Raw genomic sequence first — 18,567 nt, 5'->3', positions numbered from 1 at the left:
TCAAGTATTAATACAAAAACAAATAATTGTTTTTAAGTTGATTTATTTTTGAATCAACTGTGGACAATATTTTGCTGTTTAATGGTACAAACCAGCACTGTCCTGGGTATACAAGGGTATACATAAGCCTGTAACATCATTAGCTACAGTGAACTTACTGTGCTAGACAGCATAGCAAAGTAGGATTAACTAAAGATAAGAGTTTAGTAAGAAAATGTTTTAAACATAACATGAAGTCAATAACATTTGGCTGTACAATTCACTCATCAAAATAGAAACGTATGTCAGCTTATCTGTGTGAATTATACTTAAGTCATTCTAAACACAGCCAGGTGCTTAGGAAAACGTCTGAAATTTATAAGCTATTCTCTAAGGGAGTATATTAAAAACTTCCAAAAGTACCCCAGATATTTGGTCAGAAATAAGAGATAAATATTTTAAGGCAATCTTTCAAGTGCATGTAAACTTTCCTGAAGTGGTCTTTCCAGTCAAGTATCACTGTTGTGAATACGTTGTGTTTATTCATGGTGCTGTTGGACACATTAGTAGCACAATACCTCACTAATTGGCATTTGATAAAAAATATCTTTAAAATCCTGTAGTTATAAAAATTTCTGGGGTGCTTTTACTTAGACATAAAGCAGGCATGTTCTGTAGATTGAACTGCAAATTCTAAATGTTTTCTTCCAACAAGATTTTATCTTTTAGCATCTGTAGCTAGAGTTGTGTCCCTAAAATTGCTTTGATTCTAAGTACAATGCTCACATATTGAGAAACGATCACTTGCTCACAATTTATCTAATTTAAATCAGTTTAGAAGTACATTGAATAGGCAATTTTCTGCAGAGGCATTAAAAATAAATAGTGCTACTCTTTGAACATCTTATTTTTTCAGTATGATGGGATTATTTTGTTTTTCTTGTTGTACTTTCCCCCCCACCCCCACCCGCAGAAACAGTTTTCAGAGCCTGCGAACTAAACTACCTACACTGGATAAGAGGATATAGGTCATTATGAAAGTCCCCTTGCAGCAACCAATCAGCTTCACTTAACCTCCCTCTTAGCCTTGTAATTGGCAGAGACCACCAAGTAATTATCCGGGTTCATGTCCTTAAGCGTTGGAGATTTGCTTTGGATGGGAGATGTTTTACCATCCACGCGGGAGATCTGCAGCATTCTGCAGGGGTCATGTTTCAACAAATAACCTGCAAAGGTTTCCCATCCTCCTCCCACGCGGACCATCACGTGTTTGTTGTGCAGCATCTGAAAGGAAAGAAGCAGAAAAATGGTCGAGTTCTGAGCATACTTACAGAAGCCCACATGAATTTGCAGTCCTGGTGAAATTACTGCTTTCTGTTTGCCTTGCATTTTCAATCCCATTGTTTTCTACCCATTTGTTTCACAGTGTCTGACTTAGCCAGATGGCTTATGAAAGCATTCCCGCATTTGCCATGCAAGTGAATTCTGGGTAAACATCCCAGAATCCCATTTTAAATATATGAGCAGTCCGTTTTCTTGAGTTTGGAGGCTTTTCTCTGACAACCACTGTTTCCTTACAGTTCTCATTAAGGCCTATTCCCTCCGTGCTACTGGAAATCACCTTCCCACTAGGTTATTTCCCTCTGCACTAGGATTTAAAACAAAGAGGGACAAGGTAACAAACAGTACAAGAAATGTATCCAATGCCTAACGTATGAAACTGTAACCTCTCTGTACATCAGTTTGATAATAAAAATTTGAATAAATAAATAAAAGACCAAAGAAATGTCTCAATCCCCTTCAAGATTAGCCACCACCAGGTTATTTGCTACAAACATAGAATTGAAAATGTACTCAGAAAAACTAAAATCTTCTTTCATCATTGTCAGAGTCCTTCAAGGCAAAGCATTTTTTGGAGTCCAACAGTTCATGCTTGGCTACGTCTTATCCTTTGTAATTACTTTAGAATACAAACAAAAAAACAACCCCCCCATCCCAAATCCAGGAGCAATCTATAGCTGTAAATAAGAACACTGGAGAATAAATAGTTCTTTCCATCAGGAGGGGAGAGTAGGGGAAGAGGAAGGGGTACTCTCCTCCCTTCCTTTGATGGATGCATGCTGGCTATGAAAATTTTGGGAACAAGATGTAGTTGTAAAAAAGCACTTGGGATGCCATTTCTATCATAGACTCTGCAAAGTCTAAATCACTTCATTCTATTCCTGCTAGAGATCTGTGTTTTTGTTTGTTGCTGTTGTATTTTGTTTTTTAATTCCAATTACTGGACTCAGTACCTTCATATAGCATCTGAAAATACCTGAGAACTTGCAGGAACTTTTGGATCCTCTTTTCTCTGTGCATGTAGCCACAAAGTTTTGCGCATGTATTTACAGGTTTTTACAGAATCTTGTGGTTGATGGAGAGCAGTTGTTAAATCAAGTACTATGCAAACTATTGAAACAGTAATTCAAATAGACTCATAAGAGTTAAATGGAATATAATGCTATAGATTATTCCCATTTATGGATTTTAGAATTTTAGGAGAATTGTTGAAATTTATATTAGAACTAAAATCTACTCACTTCATAAACATTTAAGAAGAGCCCCAGAATCATAAAGCAAATTAAAGGCGTCAAGATAGCTTGGAACAACTTTGCCTTCCCAGGAGTAGCCAGTTTCTATGTTCTTTCGTCTAAGACAATGAAACTGAGGAAACTGTAATTTGGTATGACTTCCTAACTACAACCTACTGCTTTTCCCAGAAAAATTGTTAATAAAAATTAAAATCCATTAATATTTTATAGATTAATCTATATGTTCAATACCAAATATTTGCATTCTGCTTTATTCAGAACCATAAAGCTTGCTGGATGCCAGTGTCTTCTTTCTGTAGTCCCAACTGCTAGGACGTTGAGACCTAGAGGATCAAGGTTCAAAGCCAGCAGCCCTGCAGAAAAGTACTGCAGAGTCTATCTCCAAAATAACAAACAAAAAGCTGGAATGGAGGCTCAGCTCAAGTGAGACTTTTGCTAAGCAAGCAAGCCAGGTAAACTTGAAACATAAAGCTTAATAATTGTTTTTACTATGGAATTAAGGAATTTTTTTCTCATGGAAATAGATGTTTACCGGGACAGAGTTTATAAAGGCTAGTGTCTGAACAGTACTGTGACCCATTTTCCCATTCTTCCAGACTCAATTTTTCCCTATCTTTGAACTTCTGCCAGTTCCTAGTCCTGCTAATTACAATCAGGAGTTACTTTCAAACAACCTTAGAATAAATACCGCCTGTGGCAGTCACCCAAGTGCACTTGACCATGAGCTGGCTATTTCAACCAGAAAAAATACTGATCAGCATCTCTGGGGAAAATATTTTTTTTTCTGATTATTTTGGTATATATTCTGCTTGCAGATTCTCGAAGGAACATACAGGATCCTGAAAAGTACATCCAATCTAAAACAGAGTCATACTGACTGTGAACAAAAAGAAGCAAATTTCTGCCCAGCTGCTCTTCCTCTCATTTGCTATGGCACAAGTAGACTTCCGATTCTTACCACAGTCAATATCTAAGGGTTGCCAGGAATTGTTTGATAAATCTCGATTGACTTTTCTGCCTTACTAAATGCAGGCTAGTGGGAAAAATTGCATTTCTGTAACTTCCGTGTTCTGAAATCGAACATCATATAATAGTGGCATTAACGGGGAATACAGAAAAGTCCAACCTAGTTCTCCTGAGCACTGAAAGTTTTGTTGGTTAAATGACTGTGTGTGATTGTGTATTTATTGTTTTCTCATTTTTTAATCTGAACCCTTTTTTGGTTTTCTTCTATCCAGTGATTATACCATTCTTTGATTTTGATGGCATCATGTAGTCAATGTTTTCTTCCCCCCCCACACAGGTTTTGACTAGCCATCCACTCACTGTCAAACTTCTAAAGGAAACAATGAGCAGACAGTACATCCTATGCCCATGTTTAAAAATGTTTACCACAAAATTAGTCATTCATATTTTGCAGGGATAAATATTTTGGCATGGTTGACATTACTTGAAGCCTGAAGAATTGAGGCATTACTAATTTTTAGCAGCAGATGCCAGATGTTTTATTCTCTTGTAAATTTTATTCTCTTGTAACTCTCAGATCCAATTGTATGTTTTGGTTTGCTAGTTTTTCATACACATCCTTACACACACACACACACACACACACACACAAACACACACACAGGAACCTACATCCACCCCTCCACCCCCTCTTCTATGGATGGAGGCACATTTCCAAAGCATGGCTTGTAAACAATTCTAAGAACTGTGATCCAATTCTCTTCTGATTTAGACTTATACCGATCCCCACTCCTGTGTCTAAGATGTATTGTAAAACAACAACAACAGAAAGAATAAATATATAAATGCATTAACACCTTTAAGTGCTTTCTTGAAGCATTTCTTAATGACCTAGGCAAGTGGGATCTATGAACTGAACAGATGCACTTATCCCCGTAATACTTAAAACAAAAAGGACTTTGCTTCATCTTCAAAGAAGAATATTGATTCCATAATGAAGAAAAGCAATTGTGGAACCTATTACCTTTCCCCACGCTTCAATTTGGCCACTTTTGGGACTCAGAAGGGTGCTGGGATGACACCATTAGCTGTCTGTGGAAAAGCTGTGGAAATTAGTCACCTCAGTCCTTTGTGAGAAAAGTGGCTGTGTGAGGATGCACTTGAGGAAACAGATTTATAAGTTCTGAGACTTTCTTGATCAAGTCCCATTAAGAAATTGCTAATGATGAACCTATAATTTGCTAAGAAAGGTAGTGGGCAAAACCAGACAACAGTTTCAAGTATGGGCTTAAAATCCTAAAGTCATAAAGGTTGATTGATAACCTTGATTATAGAGAATTAGCTCCATCCCTTTTAAAGCATATTTCCAGTCTCAGAAGAAAGTTTCACACTCATCCCATTATTATGAAGAAAACATTTATTGTTCAACCTAAATGCTAATTAACTTGCTATGAACTAAATTAGTATTCTTTCTTCATGACTCTTGTTCTATGATGAGTTCTTCAAACATAAAGGCTGAACTGGTTTAGAAGGAAGATGATGCTTACTCCAGAAACTCAATCCATTTTAAGGCTTAGTGGTAGTAAGCTTTTTGTCTTATTAGTTGTCCCCTGAATTTTATTTCAGAAAAGTCCCTTTTCTGTTTCTCTGTATCATTGTGACACATCTCCCCCTTCTCTCCAAATTCTGTTGATAACCTCCCCTTCATTGAGCATGCTTCCTCTTTCTTCTGTCCCAGAGCTGGGTAATTTCATTGAATCTATGTTTATCTCCCCCACCACCACCTTCTTCCAGAATGAAATTCTTCTGTGCAAGTTCGATTTTTCTCCTTAGAACTAGCTGGTCAGTTGAATTTAAACTTAGCATGTTCAGTTCTGACTTCTATATGGAAAGCCTTCCATAGATAACCTCATCTTCTTGTTGTGTATTGTTCTGGGGAAATGTGACTTCGTATTATACTCATCCTACTGCATCGAAATGGCTGTGTCCTCTATGTGCTTTTTATAATCTGTGACCTCTCTGAAGAGGATAATAAAAGAATCAATTTTAGAATCTCATATATGTGAACTTACACCCTCAGAACTGGGTCAACAGAGTAAGCATCGACACTCCCTCTCATTTATATTTTCTAGGCTGTACTTTGTCTGACCCATGACAGCATTGTTAGTACAGTATTCCTCACATTTTATGGGCAGGAACACTGATGCTCTGATGAGTTCAGCAAGTTGTGTGAGATCATGTGAGAAATTGGTAGGCAGAAATAAAAAAGAACCCTTAACTACACTTACTTATTCTGCAAAGTGTTCAGATTTGGACTTCAATCTTAGTCATTTGTCAATATAATTTTGCATGCAAAAGGCATCATTAATATCAAAATAGTAGTAAGTAGCTTAAACAGATTAACTGTGCTGATTTGAAGTAATTTATAAAGTTGTATCCTAACTAGCTCCATACAAACACTGACTTTAATTTCAGAAGATTATCCTCTATTGGCCCTAATTATTTAAAAACCAAACATATGTCATGGGTTCAGTCAGGATACAATACATCATTACCAAATATCTGTTGGTATAAGGGATTTCAGTTTTGACAATATTGTTCAATGTACATCTCATTGTTCTTTATGTTGAAGCTTCACAGTGCTAAACAATTTTATGTGGCTTCTCTTTACAGGAAGCACAAGTCACACATCAATTTGAGATTTATTACTATTTAATTCTATACTAATATATGCATATTGGTATATATTAGTATATATGCATATATACTAATACATAATGTATATATTACTATATATATTTAAATAAAACAAGGTAGAGTTATTGAAAATCTCCTCTAACACTGTTGTACAGTGCACAGCAGTAACTTATGTGTATTAGTTACTGTTTCAGCCATTACTACATTTTTTTCTGTCCTTTTTTTATTTATTTTTTTTGGTGGTACTAGTATTTGGTAGACAGGCATTCTACCACTTGAACCATATCCCCATCTCACCTTTAACATGTCCTACAATAGATCAGATGATTTGATCCTAACAAAGGGGAGAGAAGATCATTATAGGTTCAGGCAATATTTCTCAATCACAAAGAGGGAGGGAAGTAAATCAGAAACAAGACAATAATCAAAGTGTAACCAACATTTCTCCTGATGGGATTAATTCAATCATAGGTACACACCTCTGTAGTAGCATACACTGCAAATAATTTTCCTGTTCACATCAGTGACACACCCAGAGAAAGTGCTTCACCCAGACAAAGGAATCAGTATGCCTCAAAGTTGTTTGTATGTGTAAATAATTTCTTTCAGTAATGGGTAAAATCCTTCCATTCTTATCCAGGTTTTTTTTTTTTTTTTACTATTTCATGTTATGAAGTCTCTTATGAGAACCATTTTTCTCAGACAGTATAAAGTGATATTTTAAAAGTACCTGATATAAGCCAGAAATAAAGAGAAAACAATATAAGTTATATATATATATATATATACACACACATATATATATACATATATATGTATATCTATGTGTGTTAGAAAAAGTCAAGGGCATTGGAAATGTTCTTGGTTCACAGATGTTCAGACAGGCAAACAGAGGGTCAGACAAGTGATTCTTCAGAGCCAGGCTAAAAATCTCATCTCTTTTGTCTGAATCTAGTAATGGCTTTGCAGTCAAAGAGCTCCATCCTTTTAAATACATTATTCTGAAAACGAATGCCTCATTGAAGTAGCTCAGAACATGTCAGGTAAATCTTCATCTCTAAGGGAATTGTCAGACTGTAGCATGTCTCCCTAATGTCTGCTTTCTAGCACCACCATTTAATTTTATTTTTATAACCTTAGCTAGTAAGAGCCTATATCATAACTGACCAAGTTGTTTAGCTCATCCATGGTTCAAAAGATAGTAAGGTAAGCTTTCCATGTAAATTTAGAAAACAATGGATATGGCCCAAGTGGTAGAGTCCTAGCCTTGAGCATAAAAGAAGCACAGGGACAATGCTCAGGCCCTGAGTTCAAGCACCAAGACTGGCATTAAAAAAAAAAGAAAAAGTAAACTTGGGGCTGGGAATGGCCTAGTGGTGGAGTGCTTGCCTCCTATACATGAAGACCTGGGTTCAATTTCTCAGTACCACATATATAGAAAGCGCCAGAAGGGGTGCTGTGACTAAAGAGGTAGAGTACTAGCCTTGAACAAAAAGAAGACAGGGACAGTGCTCAGGCCCTGAGCCTGAAGCCCCAGCACTGGCAAACAAACAAGACAACACAATGGATATGTCTTATACTGTAGAAATTCTCAATCCATACCTTCCTAGAAAGATTGAAGAGGTCACATGTATTTCAAAGCAGCCAATGCTCTGGTTCCTACAACATGTGATAACAAAACCTCAGGAAGAGAAATTTTTCCCTCTTTAATTATATAGCTTTGAGAAGCAGACTGGAATCAAATTATGTGTAGGTATTAATAGACTCGGGGAAAAAAAGATTACATTTTTCTTCTTTGTGGGAAATTTAGCTTTTGGGAACAGAAATGTACCAACAAATTTCTCAGAAAAAGAAAACCTATATTTCTGTTGTACCCAGAAAACTACACTTTTTATCTAAGACTGATTGAAAAATATTATTAAAGCTTATTAACAACGTGGTTCTTTTTCCAGGGTGACCTGGCTGTGTATTCCTTAGCTGATAATATAAACAACAAATAAGCTAACATAAGAAACTCAAGAAAAATAAATAATACCCAACAAGAAATGTTTTTGTTGAGTGAGCAGAACTTAAAAGCTGTGTGTTCCTATTAAGTAGCTTTATGTAAGTCTTTGTGAGCCCAGACCATAATTCCTATAAGATGCTGCAAGTGCCCCCACCCTCTCAGGCTAATGTTGGCAGATCTGCTTTCTTCTGACTGTCATCTTGTGTTTGTGCCACATATCCCCTTCAGCCATTCCCAATCAAAGTTTCAGAAGCATGTGTCAAGAGCTCTGCATGCCACTGCCATTTGACCTCAAAGGCTGTGAGACCCTTTTAGCAGGCTGCCCTCTTCATCTGTCCCACTACACTAATCCCTTTCCACCCGAGCCCTCCCCGCATGCCCCCCTGCCATCTTTCAAAGAAGAAAAGCTCATCATACTGCTCTTGTACTCAAACCACCATGAGTGGCTCTCCATTGTCTGCAGTGTTTCTTCATTATTTTTAGCTCCAACCCACCTGAGGACTATGACTCAATTTCATTGACACAGTAATGCGGACTGGAGCAGAATCAACATCCTCAGGGAGGGCAGAAATAGCTTTCAAGCAGTGCTAAAATTTCCTGTGTCTGCCTCTGCCCCATTCACCATGATAATATCTAATCTGGTGCACAAATTACTTCATGTTCCACTCACTACTTTTCTTTTTCACATGCTTTATCAGTATGTCAGCTACTGTATGGTATAGATAGAGGACTGTTCAAAGCACAGATTACTACAGTCATACTTATCTATGCCTGAGCTAATCTCCAAACTGCCTACCCCACATTATGTTAAAAATTCCTTCAAATTCCCAGAACGTTGCACTTCTTATTTCACATGCATGTCATTGCTTTACACTTACCAGGTAAACTGAAGGGAATGGCTTCTTTTGGCCATTCACTAAATAGATATTCCTTGCTAAATTTCCTGCCTTCTGGGTTTTGTGCATGCCAGGCAAACAATGTCTATTGAATGATATTTACATGAATATTAAGCATGTGAATATTAAGTGAATTAACAAAGCTAACACTTGCAATATCTCATTCAAGAATCAATGCACATTTGAAGTATACTCGGTCTGCATTATTCATGGAAAGATTAAAGCAAGAAAAAGTAAGATGACTTTGGAAAGAATCCACCCCCCCCAAAATGTGAATGATAATGCACATCAAGTTTTGCTTAGAGAATTTATTTGAGGCACAAATAGATTTGGATTCATAAGGTAAAGCTGCAGTAGTGATCACAGAGGACACGGGCAGGGGTTGGTTCAGCAAATCCAGAGATAAAAGTTCAGAAGAAAAGATGGAAAGGAAAAGGGAGAAAAATCATGAGTGATTTCAGACTCAATAGAGAACATTGTTATTCATGATCTTCCTTCACAAATCTTCCTTACAAGTGGCTAAAAAAGAGTTTGCAAATGCAGTATGTTGTTTTATAAGCATCCCACTTCCTCCTCTCTTGGTGCTGAAGTGGTGTGGATCATTCATTACCACTCTGGTTCTCATTAAGCCCTTCTCACTTAATGGACCACAGGAGTGTCAGATGTCTGCCCTATCAACTGCTTTACAGTGGAGCTGTACTTTACACAGGCAGCCATATCTGACGCTGATTGCCTAGAGGAGAAAAAGAAACAACCCAACACCTTCAACTCTGGCTCTGTTCAGCCTCCTGGGATGGCATTTGCTTCCTTACACCTCCCTATCAACCTCATTCTCTTTGTGTTTTTACAAGCCATCGTAACTTGAGTGAAAATATTGTTTTTCCAAAGCAGTCACCGTCTCTCCTGAGGGAGAATGTTAAATTAATTTATAGGACAACAGGTTCCGTCATTGTCTAATATTACTCTGAAATGACATATGTTCAGAATTGGGCAACTGGGAATTCAACTATCTGGTGGAGGCACCCTGACGCACGGAGGAGTAGGATGGCAGGTGTTCAACAGATACTTTTGCCTTGTGGAAAGCCTGATAGCAGCATTTTCAAGATAAGAAGTAAGGTCATGTGTTATCAGCCAAAAACGGAGTCAGTTAACACCGCCTTGCATGTCAAGCCTTCTTTGCCAGAGATTGGGATTCCATTTCCACCTTGCTAGTTGTATGAAATTCTTCTTCATCCCAACCCAAATGAACATGTGCAAGAATTCATTCTTCATTGTGTGCAGTAATTTCTCATGTTTAGTTTCTCATTGTTAATTTCCTTATATTATTACCCTTTAGTTTACCTTTCCTTTTATAAAAGGCTAAAAGATGAGTGGGCATACCCACAGCAGAAACTACTGCTTGATCTCTACCTCTCTGATAGTAATAGCTACCAATGTCTTTGCTATGATTTAAATCAATTTATTTAATTTCCCTGGGTCTCAGTTTCTCCCTTGAAGAATGATGACCATAATGTGCTTTCTTCCTAGAATTTTAAAGAAAAGATATTAATGTATACAAGCACATAGCATCAGTGCCTTGTGTATGGGGTAGTACAATCAGTACTATCCCAGTTATTTATATTAATATGACAACTACTAGCAGTACAAATATCTAATAACCATGTTACCTGCAGTGCTGTTGCTCTTCTAACTATTGAATATGATGGGGTCCTTACACATTTTGTTTCATTGAATTCTTAGAGAATTTCTAAGTGTCTTGCAATATGGTCCACATTTCCAAGTAAGCAAATGGTAGCAAGAAGAGGTTAAATAAATGGTCCTAGCTAAGCAAGCATAAAATGTGGACTTGACCCTGAGTCTTTCAGAATTTAAAGGCAAGGTTCATCGTCACATTCAAGTAGACACCCTAATGGGGCTTGGCCAAGGATTTATAGTTTCCTGATCTTCATCCAGGCTCTTTCCATAAGAAAAACCTCTTTACTTTAGAACTGTGTACTGCTACTTTCTGATATTTTCATAAGTTAATTGTATTGCCCAATTCTGAATTCACTGAAAAACCAGGACAAAGAAGGAACTGTAATTTATTTTTTGAAGAGTTTGCTTGAATTTGAAACATTAATTTACCCATATAAAAGCTACTGGAACTTAGGTATACTCAGAGTGTTTTGCCTGCGGCCCTACATTGCATAAGGAGTTATGTCAAGACACAGACAAGTCTGAAAAGCACTTCCTCTTATTTCATTTCATTTTGCTATCAGAACTACTCAGTACTTTGGCAGGCTAGTTTCTCTGTTTCCATTATCTGGATGGAGAATTGCCTCCTGGCAGGGGTAAAGGGAGTGGCTCAGGGACCAGTTTGATGATAAGTTGCTGCAGTATTCTAAACATTGAAAATCAATCCTCCAATGTGGGTAAGAAAGAAATACTCAATATTGGGACTGGAGAGAAAAAAATCCTGGCCTCTGGTGACTGTCATTTTCTGGGAGGAAAAGTTAAGTCTTAGGACCTGCTGAAAAATGACTCCATAATAGATTCTTTCTGGAAGTAAACATGAGCTGGGTAGCTGGCTGATGACAAGCAATGATGAGCTGGAAAAAGGTTTCTTGGCATCTGTTTGAAAATATGTGTAGGAGCCCTTAATGCCTGCACTTGTCAGTCAGCGTCTATTTGTTACATAACATCTCCATTTACCCAGCTCTGTACCAAATGAAATTAAGAGGCTTAGCTGCAACCTATGTACCAATACATGGCACCATTTCAGATGGAAAAAGACAGCTATAACACATATTTTATAGAACAGCAGAGTGAAGGCGATGAAGTAGAAAACACTGGTGCTAGAAAGAGAAGGGCTGTCTTGAAGTATTTGTATCTGATCTATAGAGAGAGACTCTAGAATTCACCTTGCAAGGACATAAAATCTATTCAACAAAGTGTGGTTGGATCCAGAGGCAAAATGCCCACATAGACACACAAACAAAATAAACAAAAAACATTCTTTCTACTAAGCAAACATTGTCTATGTTCCCCTGTTCCAACTTGAATTCAATTATTTCTAAATATTACTATCCAATCCAACAAGCAGTCTAGCATAAGCAAAGAGAGTATCCAGACAAGATCTGTGGGTGGCAATGTACAGCAATGGTTTCCAAACAGATGTCTTCCTGAAGGGTAACAAAGATTGCCATCCAAATAGTCTGAGAAAAAAAAACAAACTATTAGCTTTATATTAAGTTTCTATTAAGTTTAATTAAGTTTCTATTAAGTATTAAGTTTCTATTAAGGTTATTAATGTACCAAAGCTACATTAGTAGATCTTTTGAAATGCAAAATTAAGCAGTTCTAAAGGCACTAGATACTGTGTCTTGACAAATTATTTGAAAGGAGGTGTACCCTGCCTTTCAAAGCCCCCAAACAAGTGAAAAGGCTCAGAAGAAAAATGATATAAAGCCATGGGACTCAGGGAAGTGGACAGACTGGAATGATCCACACAATCCTATTAGTTAGAAAATAAATGAGCTGCAGGCAGATGAGAGTTTGAGCTAAAAGCCTGAAATGGAAACTGTCCAAAATAAGCTGACCAAAGCAAACCTAGAAGTTACAGAAAAATTAAGCCAGGCACTCACTGGTGGCTCATGCCTATAAATCAGGAGGCTGAGATCTGGGAATTGAAGTTCGAAGCCAGCCTGGGCAGGAAAGTCCATGAAGCACTTATCTCCAATAAACCACACAAAAATGCTGGAAGTTGCACTGTGGCTCAAGTAGCAGAGCGCTGCTAGCCTTGAGCAAAATAAGTTCAGGCACAACGCACAGGCCCAGAGTCCACAGACCTACCACACACACACACACACACACACACACACACACACACACACACACCCCACACACAACCTAATAAGATGAAAATCAGCACAAAGATAATTTAGTGCCCCACGGCAGATCCACTGGGCCAATGATGGCTTCATTCTGTCATTGTCAATGATGACTACATCTTCACAGCAAGAGAGAAGATGTTTGGCTCAGTAGAATTTGTTTTGTTTGGTTTTTTTTGCCAGTCCTGGGGCTTGAACTCAGGGCCTGAGCACTGTCCCTGGCTTCTTTTTGCTCAAGGCTAGCACTCTATCACTTGAGCCACAGTGACACTTTCAGCTTTTTCTCCATATGTGGTGCCGTGGAATCGAACCCACAGCTTCATGTATACGAGGCAAGCACTTTACCACTAGGCCATATTCCCAACCCTGGCTCAGTAGAACTTGGACCAATTAACGATGTTCCAACTGGTAGGTGACTGGCACAGAATGGAGAAGGAGGCAGCATAATAGCTAATAAATACAGCAATTTGTCCACAGACCCCAGATATGAGTTCTATGGTTCACCACATTTATTTTACACCCTGGTATTTCCATATAGAAGGTTACAGGGAGGGGGGGAGATATCTAGAATCTGTTCGGTTACCACCATCTCCATGGCCACCTCTTCAGTTGAAGTTTCCTTAATATTACCTGGTTGATCTCAGTCACTTCCAAGTTAATCTTTAGACCTCTCCTTAGTATTCTCAGCAAAGCAACTAGAGAAGTCTTGTTAAAACAGAACTCACTAGGTTGGGGATGTGGCTCAAGGGGTAGAGCACCTGCACAACAATCACAAGGCTCTTGGTTCAAACCCCAGTACTCCAAAGAAAAAAAGTAAATAAGAAATGAAACCAGGAAAATTGAGATTCCTAGAAAAGCAAATTAAGGAAATCTCAGGATGACACTGAGAAGGACCTGTGTTGAGGGAGACAGAGAATGGTAAATCGTTATCTTCCTACTCCTGTGACACTAGGTGAGTGATTATACCACAGAAGGTGTCTCAAGTTAAAATAACTAAGAAATGGCGTCCTAGTCATATAGTTGAAGAATTTATACACAGATTTAAGGAGGAAAGGCTGTATTAGGTGAAACAACTGCCCATGGGGAAATGAAAGAGGAAGGTGAGGAGGAAGGCTAAGAGGGGAGACAGGCGATACTAGCTTTGGTCACAAGAACTATAGTACCATTTTAATAAAATTGTGTGAATTTTTTATAAAACTTAAACTAAAAATATCCAGAGCCACTACTGAGAAAATACAAAACCAAAACTGAGTACAAAACATGATTTCTAAACCATCTACATAGGCATTTTTTTCAATTAGGAAAATTATTGTTTAAATTGCCTCCTTCTCCTTCATTCTTCTTCTGTAGACTAACTGGTAGGATCTTAGACATTTCACTTCATAAAGAACAATTTCAGCCTGGTGCCAGTAGCTCACACCTGTAATCCTCGCTACTCAGGAAGCTAAGATCTGAGAACTGCAATTCAAAGCAAGCCTCAGCCAGGAAAGTCCATGAGACTCTTATCTCCAGTAGATTACTCAGTAAAACTGGAAGTAATGCTGTGACTTAAGTGGTAGAGTGCTACTCTTGAGCAAAAAGATTCTCAGGGACAGCAACAAGACCCTGAGTTCAAGCCCCCAGACCAGAAATAAAAAGAAACACTTTAACCTGAAATCAGTAAAAATCAATTATGCTATTTGATCCCCTGTAACACACATCAGGAGTTGCAGATAATACAACTTTATATGCTTTATTTCAGATCATATCATTGTACTGTATACTAGCACCAACTTAGTATAACTTCATTGCTATAAATCTCTTTCTTAAACCACTTTATTTTGAAACCATTTTCTTTTACACATTACTTGAAACATTCCCATCACCCTAATCAAACCATGATGATGTCTTTGTGTATGTTTGTGACATAAACTTGGAAATCAAAGCTTTGTCATTCATAAGGCTCCTCCCCGAACTCTACCACTCCCTTATTCATCCTCCCCATTGCTATAAGATGAACTCAAAATAATTATAAATGTCAGTGTTCCTCTTCCAGAAACCTTTCCAAGATCTCCAATTCCTTATCCTTTCAACCTTTGAATGATTGCTTTACAGTATCTTCAATTTATAAATCTAGAATACATCTATAAGCCAACCTTATTTATCAGCATATACATGTAAAAATTGCTCTTTCATGTATTTGGCTTTCTAAATAGATGCTTTGTTTTCATTTTTCACATATTTATATTCTTTGCTAAATATTCTGAGTTAGGCCTCTGCTGAAATCAGAAGTCTTTATATTCCAATCTCACCATTCATTTTCCAGTGAGTAGGCGAAGCTTGAAGCTCTTGTCCAAATTGTTCAGTCTCCCCAAAGTTGAAGTTCAGAGAACTGAAGAATTCATGGCTACATATGATTGGTCCAGCACTGGTCATGCGGTCACTGATAAATGAGCCTATTGTTCTCCGAGGCCAAGCAGAGGGCAACACAGAGAGGATGACAAAAACTCTGCTTATAAAAGCCACACACAGCGAAGGCATTTAGAAATGGTCGCCAGAAACTGCTCTGGAAAATTACTCTGTGTTCAGACATGAACTCTCAGTGCTGCTATGTTGACTTCTTTTTTTGTTCTCCAATCATCCTTCACTTTCAAAAAATTCTAGTAACTTTTATTATAAAACATTGACACTCATATTTTTCACCACCTCATCTTTTATTTTTGTATTTCCATAGTTTTATATTCATAGTCTCCCATTTCTATAGATTTGTCCTGATATTTTTAGAGGATTCTGTATGTGGGGAAGGGTTCTGCATAGGCATATGTGCTAAAATATTACATACAAACTCCTAGTTAGACATAACATTTTATTTGTGCATTTTTTGCCAGTCCTGGGGCTTGAACTCAGGGCCTGAACACTGTCCCTGGCTTCTTTTTGCTCAAGGCTAGCACTCTACCTAAATTTAACATTTTTACAACCTTATACCAAATGGATACAAATACATATATACATCAGTCCCTCATCCTTTGTCTTCTTTTCTTCAACCTGTATCAAAGAATTTCATATTTGTTCTAAGTTGATCTGGCCAACATAGTTATTACTGTTGTGTGTTTTAGTCTGCCTCTTTCAAATTCAGGGTATAAATTTTAAGACAAACAGTTTCTTTGGCCACTTCCTTTTCCCTTTCCTCTCCCCCACAACATACCGCATAAAATGATAACTTTCTGTTTGTACATAGGCCTTCACATATATCAATGAGAATGCTGTCCTTCGCTCATAATTATCTTCCTGTGTTTCTCTCATTCTAAGTTTTTTAAGATAAATAGTTATAGCAACCTTTGCTCACCATTGACAACTTTAATCTGTAATTCCTAAGGGATTACTACCAATTGGGCTAAACTCCATCAATGTGTTTGTCCACTGAATGGCCTTCTATACAACCCCATTAATAACTGCTAACAGAAATGCCAGTGTATACATACATGTATATATGTACATATATATCTACAAATGGTGTCAGCCTTAAAATGGTGATTTTTCCCTCTTCCCCTCCTTTATATTTAGAGAACAATCCCTTCCTCCACAGCTTTTTAGATCTTGATAAAGTTTTACAAGAAACTCCATTTGGCATTCTCTCAGTCTTAACTGATCTGGCCATTCTCAATGCTCAAGCCCACCACCCTTTCTCTTCCGTCTCTTCTTTTCCCCATGAGATCTTCAGAAGGAAAGTAAAGGTTATCTGCTCTATCTTTATTTTCTTTTTATCTCGAATCTATTTGATCTCCAATAGTAGCTATTTCTGGTTAAATTTCTTTAGCTCTGTGGGAGTTTTGTTATTACCTATGTTCTCAATGCTATTTTTATTTCTTTTCCTGACTCTATTAGTTTAGGCTGTCTTCTTTTGATACTATACAGAAAAATATAGGACTACCCTAGATATATCATGTCTTATGTTTCTCTTCATTGTACACAATTTTAATTATCTCCCATATGACTGTGTCAGGCTTTTTCTGTAAAGGTTTTCAAAGGATGTCATGGAAACATGCTGGAAGACCTTTGGCTTAGTCTGGGTGGGGAGGGGAAATGTCTGTAAAAGTTGGTTAGAAAAAATTATCTGAGTCTGAAAGAAGGATAAAATTTTGCTACAGACCAAGGATTTAAGCACAAACTCAGAACAACAAATGAAAAAAAAAAGTGTATGAAACAGTTTCAATTCACAGACCCAACAGTTATTCTCCATCTTCTTTTAATTCTAATTCAAATAGAGGGAAATCTAATCATACAGTTCCTCATATTTCCTTCCAGCTATGGGGTCATTTGACTCTTGTGGCTGATATACCCTTAAGGAGATGCTGGAAATAAACTCATAACTATCACTACTCTCGCCCACTGCTCTTTGTCACTAAACTCAGCCAATATCATTCTTGCCTACTAAGAAGCTACTTATGATCAAGAAGCCACATGCTCTGGGCGCCAGAATATAGAAGGGTATTTTGTCCTAATGATACCACTTTGTCAATAAATAACATCAGAAACTGATTTCTGAACATTACAGTATTGTGATGTTTAAGCCACTATCATTACTGTTGTCTATGATACACAATTACATGCTATCCCAATGGGAACAAATGAAAAACTGACAATGAAGTAAAGCCTACCTGGAAGATGAGTCTATTCTTCACTGTAAAAGATGAGTATGTGTTAAGTTGGCAATTATAGTTATAAATAGCAGCTAACAAAGAACTTTCCTGCCATGAGATGTTGGGATAAAGCCATGATTTAAGGTGCCCTTGACAGAAAATTATGTATATATATATATATATATGAATGTATTATATATAATGATGCTAATGAAGCCAAACAAAAGGGGCTATGTCACCAAAGGAGCGTGAAGAACTATGCAGCAGCATCACTACCAGTCATTGAGGTATTCTGATTCCAAAATTCCAGGCAATAATACCTCTTAAGTAGCATCACCACCAGTCATTGAGGTATTCTGATTCCAAAATTCCAGGCAATAATACCTCTTAAGTGCTCTGAATAGATGCTGTGCATATTTTTGACAGTTCATTCTACCTACAATGTGAAGTTTTTCTACCATAAAAAGCCATACTGGAGGTGATTGCAGTTCTATAACATAAAGTGACAGGCTTGGTACACCTCCTAAAATATTTCTTGACTTTCCAATGACTGCATTATGTTTCTTAGTGACCACACGATATTTCCCATCAGATTTCTATCACCATCTTTCTGGAATACACCACTGACATACAGGTGGGGATGGTGCCGTAATCTTAGCCATGTCAGGTAGGAAGACTGGGTGGGGCATACACATCACTGTTAACAACGGAGGAAGGTGAAACACAGAAGGAAAGCAAGCTTACCAAGTAATTTAACAAGGACTTCCAGAATGAGCTCTGAGACAGTTTATGAAGCTATTTGGCCTAAGCACTATACTGCACAAACCTTTGCTCAAAAAGTACCTTTTATAACACAGTCAAGATGGACAGTTCAATGAACTTCCTTCTAATTAATTTCAGAGTATGCATAAAGTGATAGCAAGATATAGATGCATGCAATCA

The 18,567-nt window shown here is 37.5% G+C and overlaps 1 protein-coding gene across 2 annotated transcripts in view; it reads right to left on the bottom strand.

Moving 5' to 3' along the window:
* Positions 1-945: 945 nt before the first annotated feature.
* Gas2 (growth arrest specific 2) overlaps positions 946-18,567 on the bottom strand; it is a 113,182-nt gene continuing 95,560 nt past the window's right edge. For both annotated transcript variants that reach the window (XM_048359960.1, XM_048359961.1), the window contains one exon: positions 946-1,263. In XM_048359960.1, coding sequence (XP_048215917.1) covers positions 1,045-1,263 — 219 coding nt within the window. In that variant the 3' untranslated portion in view covers positions 946-1,044. The remainder of the gene's footprint in view (positions 1,264-18,567) is intronic.

This window comes from Perognathus longimembris, chromosome 13 (genome assembly GCF_023159225.1).
Source record: "Perognathus longimembris pacificus isolate PPM17 chromosome 13, ASM2315922v1, whole genome shotgun sequence".
In the NCBI taxonomy this organism is placed as follows: Eukaryota; Metazoa; Chordata; class Mammalia; order Rodentia; family Heteromyidae; genus Perognathus; species Perognathus longimembris.
This window is presented reverse-complemented; position numbering and strand designations above follow the sequence as displayed.